Below are 8,906 nucleotides of genomic sequence, written 5' to 3'. Positions count from 1 at the left end.
CTTAAGAACTTTAGGTTTTTGATGTGGACCCGGACTAATCTTCTAATGTCTAAGAATGGTTGAATGTATCTTTATTCTGTTTGTGAAAATGTGATAAAGTTTCACAAATCACTACCTATGTTTTTATGAACCTTCAGGGTCTGTGGGATTATCTAGTCCAGATAAGAGAACTCTAAATACAGTGGTTTTAAATCTGGACTTGGACTAATGTAGTCAACGTCTTTGAAATAGGGTTCAACTAAATGTATTATATTTTACTAGTAGATTTAAGGTTTCACAAACCATAAACATGATTCATTACGCAGCATCTGTTTTTGTTACATTATTTTTGTCATGTTGCACTGGTGACAAAATGATTTAATGATTATGACATTTCAAGTGTAAAATATCAGTCTGGTATTATCAGTCTAGTCCAGGGGTCGGCAACCCACAATGTTGAAAGAGCCTATTAAACCAGAAAGACAAGAAACAAATCTGTCTGGACCGGCAAATAAGTAAAAGCCTGTGTGATAATGAAGGAAATCCATGATGTGTCTATGTTAGCCCCAATAGCATGTTAGCATCGATTAGCTTGCAGCCATGCATTAACCAAATATGCCTGATTAGCGCTCCACATAAGTCAGTAACATCAACAAAGCAATGAAACAATGTGGTAAAACACGTAAACAAACTGCTGCATCAGTCTACACAACTACGGTGAGTTCAAGAACTGCCGAAATTAGGACAAAACTGCACTCGTAAAATACTCTCATCAGTGAAACATAAACACAAACATATTAAACAGTGGGCTTTCTAACAATTAGAAAGGTTTGTGTCATGCTTGTCCTCCAACATAAGCCATATTAAAACAATATATATTTTCCCCCATCTTTTCCATTTTCATACATTTTTGAAAAAGTGCCAAGGAGCCACTAGGGCGGCGCTAAAGGGCCGCATACGGCTCTAGAGCCACAGGTTGCGACCCCCGGTCTAGACCATAAACATTTACCTGCTCATTTGCTCAATTATCAAACCACACCGACTTGATTTTGAGAATTTTATTGTTTAAAGATATGTATTTAAATGCACGTTACAAAGCCAGTAATTAGTAAATATATATTTTGCGTGTGTTTGATGCTAGAAAATATGGGGATAAAAAAGATCTGGCCCCAGTCTTTAAAGAATTATACAAACAATTATAATAAGAAGGAAGAAAACCCTCTTAAAAGCATTCAGGCTTACAGGATTTATTTGGGGGATCAAAAACAGGATAACCTTGCAAAGTGTTATCCCCAAAAGGCACTTAATAGGGGCAAACAATTACTAGCATTTTCCGTCAAAGAAAAAAGGTATAATAGTTAAAAAAAAAAAGATGAGCATGAATATTATAAAATGAAAGATTTAAAATGTACTGAAAGAAACCAGTTTTGCATGTTGATTGGTCTTTTTTTTCTGGCTGTGAAGTTGTACAGCTGCTACTCTGCTTGTTCTTTTAACTTTGGCCAGTCAAAGAGAATTAAAAGAAAATACTTGAAGCAACTCAGGGTGCTTTTTTGCATAGATTAAAACCACAAATACATTTTTAGCTGATCCAACATTTTTAATCAATATTAAAAGACTGTAGGAAGGATCCACAAGAAGTCTTGCAAGCTTACAGGATTTATTTGGGGGATCAAAAACAGGATAACCTTGCAAAGTGTTATCCCCAAAAGGCACTTAATAGGGGCAAACAATTACTAGCATTTGCCGTCAAAGTAAAAAGGTATAATAGTAAAAAAAAAAAGATGAGCATGAATATTTTAAAATGAAAGATTTAAAATGTACTGAAAGAAACCAGTTTTGCATGTTGATTGGTCTTTTTTTTCTGGTGAAGTTGTACAGCTGCTACTCTGCTTGTTCTTTTAACTTTGGCCAGTCAAAGAGAATTAAAAGAAATACTTGAAGCAACTCAGGGTGCTTTTTTGCATAGGTTAAAACCACAAATACATTTTTAGCTGATCCAACATTTTTAATCAATATTAAAAGACTGTTGGAAGGATCCACAAGAAGTCTTGTGACAACATTCGATTTTAAATAAAAAGTTTGGACCCAACACAGGGCTGCAACATATAAATACAACTTTCCCAAAATGGAAAATAATAAGCAAGACTCTTTGCACAAATAAACAAGTGATAAGCTAATAACCACAGTCTGTTTCAATTGATCTAAAAATGTGCTACTAAATGGTCCCTCAGAAAAGTGTGGCACGGTGGTGGATGCAGCAATGACGTAAAAAATTAAAGTTATGTGTAAAAACCTACATTCAAGTCGACCTCCGTAAAAAACCTTTATGCTCAACTTCCACGCTGCAAAACGCTTGACTCATTGACCCCTTCAACCCACGCTGACTTTCTCCGTTCCTGTCTTAACAGCCAATAAGACCCCAATTTAATGGTAAGTAAGTGAACCTTTTAGATCTCAGTTTGAATGCAGCGCCTACTTGTGGTGCTCACAGGCGATGCAGCAGTGTCACGAGTGGGTCCGCTAATGTTGTCATGGGGATCGGCGGTGTTGCCTTCACCCTCTTCAGTGATGAACAGAACACTATCTGTCGGGGAGGTGGGCGGCGATGAAGACACGAGGCAGTGGCTGAAGGCAGAGTGGCTCCTATGAGGCAGGAGCTGCTCCAGGCGATCGTGCTCCACTTCGGGCATGGGCGTGACGGCCAGCTCACCCAAGACGACAGAGGTGGCGGCTGCGCAAGGCTCCGCCGTGTCAGAGCACAGGGGGTGAGCCGGTCTCACAGTTTCTGGGTCGGAGCAGCTGAGCTCCGACGACAAGTGGCTGCAGTGCGAGTCGGCCACCGACGGCAGGCTGCCGCTCAGCGAGGGCAAGTCGAACTCTGAGGAGTTGGTGCTGCGGTGCTCCAGCAGCTGAGCGTCCGTGTGGTTCATTTTGGATTCCGCCTTGCCTCGCTTCCACAGTTTCCCTTTGTTCTTCTTGCACGCTGCCGCGGGGGCCTCTTTTGACCAGGGCGAAGGCGGGCGGCCATGACCGTCGGACGGGCCAGCCGTCACCCCTTTGAAGCCCGTGGTCCCGCTGCTGGCTTCATCCAGGCTGCTGCTGGCGCTGCAGTGTCTCACATTTTCCTCTTTGGACTCCACGTCTGTTTGACCCTCCACACTGTTGTCTCTGTACAGCACACAGTCACACATTTATTTTTTAAAAAGAGGGAAAACTTGTACATAATCGTCAAATTAAAGAATAACTGAAATGCAATTGCTCCTTGCCTGTTAGATATACTCGTCACTGGGGCTGAGTATTATTTGTCAAATCCCTTCATAATGTTCAAAATCTATTAATCACGTAAATATTGAAAATGTCTTAAATCTGCTACATAATACAAATCAACTTAGTTTTTTTCTCTTCACCATAAAAAAACAAAACGTATGGATTATTTTACCTTCCTCAAGTCGCAAAACTGCAATGTTGAAAAGGATTTGCATGTGAAAGTGTACTGGGAATTGTATTGAAAATTGCACTAAAGTATTGTTTCTTCAAGTGCGAAATAACAGTAAAAATGTTAGCTATTCTTCTGGGACTCTTGTTACCGCAGTCAGACAGAATGTAACGTATTGTGAAGTTTTTCTGGCATACTTGACACTGCTTTGTGTGCTAAAACACTTTTGCACTTTTTCTGCAAGCGAGCTACTTTATTCATATATGTAATTTACATTTATTTATCTCTTAAAACAAAATTTTTGTTAAGGTGTTTAATGATAATACAAGCATGTTTAACACACAAAGATTCCTTTCTTTCATGAAGACAAGAATATAAGTTGGTTTATTACCTGATTCTGATGACTTGCATTGATTGGAATCAGACAGTAGTGCTGAAAACGTCTGCATTTCCAAACAGAGGAGAAAAAAAGTCCTCCTTTCTGTCCAATACCACATGAAAGTGGATGGTTTTTGGCATCTTATTTGTCTAGCTTCCATACTCGTTTTTATACACTTTACAAGAAATACATTGGCGGCAAATTCCGTAGCTTGCTAGCTTGTGCACGCCAGCTTTCTGAGACTCTTATTTTGTTAGCGCAGGAAGGATGAAGCAGCACGTTTATATCACCCCAACACCTCCCTATGGAGGTGTTTAGGGCATGTCCGACCGGTAGGAGGCCACGGACCCAGGACACATTGGGAAGACTATGTCTCCCGGCTGGCCTGGGAACGCCTCGGGATCCCTCAGGAGGAGCTGGATGAAGTGGCTGGGGAAAGGGAGGCCTAGTCTTCTCTGCTTAGGCTGCTGCCCCCGTGACCCGACCTCGGATAAGCGGAAGAAAATGGATGGATTGGACTGTGCAGTTGCTCTTTAGAGTAAAATGGTAAATGGTTATACTTGTATAGCGCTTTTCTACCTTTTATTTTTTTAAGGAACTCAAGGCGCTTTGACACTATTTCCACATTCACCCATTCACACACACATTCACACACTGATGGCGGGAGCTGCCATGCAAGGCGCTAACCAGGACCCATCAGGAGCAAGGGTGAAGTGTCTTGCTCAAGAAAACAACGGACGTGACTAGAATAGAATATAAAGTACTTTATTGATCCTTGGGGGAAATTCAGCACCACAGTTCGCTCACAATAGACAGTAATAACAATAATATAATATATACAGGTATAATATATATAATATATTATTTATATAATATATAAATAATATAAATATATTCTACATATACTCTACATTTAAGTGCAGTCAAGGAACGTATGCATTATACAGTCTGATGGCTGTCGGTATGAAGGACCTCCTGTGTTGTTCCGTGTTGCATTTCGAGAGTCTGAGCCTTCCACTGAACGTGCTCATTCTCTCTGCAAGGTCCGAGTGTAGTGGGTGGGAGGTGTTGTCCATAATGGCTAGGAGCTTTGCTAGACTTCTCCTCTCTGACACCACCGCCAGAGAGTCTAGCTCCACTCCCACCACGTTACTGGCCTTCTCTACCAACTTGTCCAGTCTGTTTGCGTCCCTTGCTCTCAGCCCGCTGCCCCAGCAGGCCACGGCGTACAAGAAGGCGCCCGCCACCACCGACTCGTAGAACATCTTCAACATCTTTGTACAGACGTTGAAGGATCTTAGCCTCCTGAGGAAGTAGAGGCGGCTCTGTCCCTTCTTGTAGAGTGCCTCCGCGTGTATTGACCCATTCAGCTTGTTGTCCATGTGTACACCGAGGTATTTATAATCCTCAACCATGTCCACATCGACCCCCTGATGGAAACGGGTCGCCGGAGTACTCCTCCTCATTCCCAGGTCCACAACAAGCTCCTTGGTCTTCGTCACATTAAGCTGGAGGTGGTTCTTTCCACACCATATGACAAAGTCCTCCACCAGTGCCCTGTATTCCTCATCGTCATCATCCTCAATACACCCCACTATCGCAGAGTCATCAGAAAACTTCTGAAGGTGGCAGGACTCTGACTGATAGTGGAAATCAGTGGTGTACATGGTGAAGAGAAAGGGGGAGAGGACTGTGCTCTGCGGGCCCCGGTGTTGCTGACCAGCCTGTCAGACACACAGTCCTGCAGTCGCACGTACTGTGGTCTGTCAGTCAGGTAATCAACAACCCAGGACACCAAGGGCGGCTCCACCTGCATCATCTCCAACTTCACACCCAGTAGTCCAGGCCGTATGGTATTAAAAGCACTGGAGAAATAAAAAAACATGACCCTCACACTGCTCGCAGGCTTGTCTAGGTGGGTGGGCTCGTTTCAGCAGGTACATGACTGCGTCCTCCACTCCCAGTCGGGGCTGGTAGGCGAATTGGAGTGGGTCCAGGTGGGGCTTGACTGTAGGGCGGAGTTGTTCCAGGACCAACCTCTCCATGGTCTTCATGATATGGGAGGTTAGTTCTTCGACGTGCTGGGTCGCGTGCACTTGGGGATGGGGACCATGCATGAGGTTTTCCACAGTGTGGGGACTTTCTGCAGCCTAAGGCTCATGTTGAAGATGTGCTGTAACACACCAGACAGCTGTGGGGCGCAGGCTTTGAGCACACTGGGGCTCACACCGTCAGGACACGCGGCCTTGCCTGTGTGTAACTTATTAAGCTGTGCATTCCATTCACCTGTGCTGCAGACAGACACACTGGGGGGTCTCAGGTGATTGGGGGAGGGGGGGTTCAGCAAACTGAGGGTGAGGTGTTAAGTGGGAGAAGGTAGTCATTGGAGTTGGGGGGCTGTGAGGAGGGGGGGGGGGGGTTGGTTCGGTTCGCTGAGGTTGTCAGGGGACCCGCTGGCATGTCTGGGGGGGGGGTTTAGTTCATTGGTTTAGTTCATTGGCCCTCTCTTTGTCTCCGTCCACCCCCCTACCCCCTGACGGTTTGAGGCCAGTGATGGTCTGCATACCTCTCCACACCGCCTTCATGTTGTTGTCATTTTTGTCATGTTGGATGGTAGAAGGTGGGGATTGAACCAGTAACCCTCAGATTGCTGGCACGGCCACTCTCCCAACTTCGCCACGCCGTCCCCATAGAGTTTTGACATCAGGTACAGCGCGAGAGCAGAAATAAAGTTTTTCTCGCCTTCCTGTCGGTCATTTTTTCTTAATAATGAGCTTGCAGCAGCCAGCGTCATCTCAAAAGACCCTTGGGTGCCGTGAATGTCAATCAAGTGACGAAAGTGACGTCTTGGTGAAGATTGATGATCGCTAATTTTTAGGTCTATTTTTTTTATGCCTGGCAGGCGATCGACTGACACACCCTTCGCGATTGACTGGTAGCTCGCGATCGACGTAATGGGCGCCCCTGTGCTATATGAACATGTAAACAAAAGAACCTCCCGAGCACGACTGCTGTCATTTTTTCAGCTGTGATCTTACAAGACTCAATTACAAATATAATCAATAATAATAGCTGTTTCAGTCTGATGTTTACATGGCATGATCATAACGTGTATGTATGGTTCACTTCAAACACGGACCGAAGTCGGCGAGTGCCGCTGTAAAACTTGGCCAACAAATGTTGCAATGGTTTTCTCTTACGGTTTTTATCTTCATGGTCCGCGTAGAATCAGGTGATAATATAATGTTAGTAAGTCCCTCACTTTATCTTGTTTTCCTCTGGATGGCTTGTTGTTGGCAGCTAATGTTAGTATAGTCAGCTGCTATTGCTGCCCCACGCACAAAACTACTTGGGGCTGTGGGGATAATCGTTATTAGGCCTTGCTAAGAATGAAAAGATATCGATCGATAGTCGAATATTTTACCCAGCCCTAATTGTCAGGTTTTATCAACAGAGAGCCCAAAAGAATCAAGACGTGTAAGGATGCTTGACTTGCTGACCTTTCCAGAGGCATGTAGGCACTGAGGATGGAGCCGGCCATTGCTTTCGTGCTGGCGTTGTCGCTGATGGTCCCGAGGCTCACGGTGGCCGACTCGCCACTCAGACTGCAACGCTCCTTTTGGACGTCAGCCTGCACTTCCATCCTGGAAAGTATCCAACGGTGAATGGTGTGATCGTTCGCCACAGTCATGAAGGTGTTGATGTGAATTAATACCTGTTGTAGCAGCTTCCAGACAGACTGCCGGTGATGCTGGTTCCGGCGAGGGCTGTGGTGCTAACATTGTCGCTCATGTTGTCCCGCTGGGCCGAGCTGACGCCGCAGCGCTCCATGTGGCTACCACTCACGCTGAGGCTCAATCCTGTTAGGCCCCCCACGCTGGCGCCGTCGCAAAGGCTGGGGTTGTTCAGTCTGGTCTCTGCCACTGAAGTGGTATCTGCTCCAGGATCAGGTTTTACTGAGACTTGATTGAGAAACTTATAGAGGAAGCAGAGAGTTTATCGTGGCTTACCCGTAGCTGCGGCGCCACCACCCATGTTGTCGTTCTCGCCGTCAAACTCAATGCGCACCCCTTTGCCGTTGCCTGCAGACACGCCGCATCCGCCGCTCCGGCACAACGAGATGGGCACTACCCCGTAGACGTATGCCAACATGATGGGGACGCCAATACCTGAGAACAAATAATACAATGCACCTGCTTATGTCGACAACACGTCTATGTGGACCGACTCATCGTCCTGGTCCACTGTGTTCTAGTTCATACTAAAAAAGTGCTCACTTAAGAAGACATGAAATTTGAGACCCGGTGTCTCAAATTTGAGACATGAAAAATCTGTTTGTCTCGGCATGTATTGTTAACTTCATCTTTAGCAAACGCAACAATGGCAACTATTGTCTCCGTACATAGCATCAAAACGTGCGCAATGTAATTTATTGTCAAAAATAAAAGCATGGCGGTATTAACCTGGATTAGGGCGCTGCGATATGGCTGAAAATTATCGCAATATACTGTAAGTGTTTTATATCGGGCAATATCAATAATTATTAATATTTTTTATGACCTATCAAGAATAAGAACTAGAACTATACTAAATGTGAACATTTTTATTTTAAATGTGACCTTCCTCTGATTACAATCCCCTCAGCTATCAAGGGAGAGGGGGAGGGAAATGTCAACACAACCATGGAAAACACTCAATCTACCGTATTTTCCGCACTATAAGGCGCACCGGATTATTAGCCGCACCTTCTATGAATTACATATTTCATAATTTTGTCCACCAATAAGCCGCCCCGGACTAAAAGCCGCGCCTACGCTGCGCTAAAGTGAATGTCAAAAAAACGCTGCGCTAAAGTGAATGTCAAAAAAACAGTCAGATAGTTCAGTCAAACTTTAATAATATATTGAAAACCAGCGTTCTAACAACTCTGTCCCAAAATGTACGCAAATGTGCAATCACAAACATAGTAAAATTCAAAATGGTGTAGAGCAATAGTAACATAATGTTGCTCGAACGTTAATGTCACAACACACAAAATAAACATAGCGCTCACCTTCTGAAGTTATTCTTCATTCGTAAATCCTTCGAATTCTTCGTCTTCGGTGTCCG

The 8,906-nt window shown here is 44.4% G+C and overlaps 1 protein-coding gene across 3 annotated transcripts in view; it reads right to left on the bottom strand.

Annotated features, from left to right (window-relative positions):
- Positions 1-1,047: 1,047 nt before the first annotated feature.
- The window catches only part of rnf19a (ring finger protein 19A, RBR E3 ubiquitin protein ligase), a 44,997-nt gene continuing 37,138 nt past the window's right edge, over positions 1,048-8,906 (bottom strand). For 2 of the 3 annotated variants that reach the window (XM_061930789.1, XM_061930790.1), the window contains 4 exons: positions 7,808-7,966; positions 7,513-7,732; positions 7,298-7,441; positions 1,049-3,150 (listed from right to left, as the gene is read on the bottom strand). In XM_061930789.1, the coding sequence (XP_061786773.1) occupies positions 2,430-3,150; positions 7,298-7,441; positions 7,513-7,732; positions 7,808-7,966 (1,244 nt within the window). In that variant the 3' untranslated portion in view covers positions 1,049-2,429. Of the gene's footprint in view, positions 3,151-7,297; positions 7,442-7,512; positions 7,733-7,807; positions 7,967-8,906 lie in introns of all 3 variants that reach the window. The other variant, XM_061930791.1, reaches the window with a different exon arrangement.

The sequence above is a fragment of the Nerophis lumbriciformis genome, linkage group LG37, assembly GCF_033978685.3.
Source record: "Nerophis lumbriciformis linkage group LG37, RoL_Nlum_v2.1, whole genome shotgun sequence".
Classification (NCBI taxonomy): Eukaryota; Metazoa; Chordata; class Actinopteri; order Syngnathiformes; family Syngnathidae; genus Nerophis; species Nerophis lumbriciformis.
The sequence above is the reverse complement of the archived record's forward strand: the minus strand, read 5'-3'. Positions and strand labels throughout refer to the sequence as shown.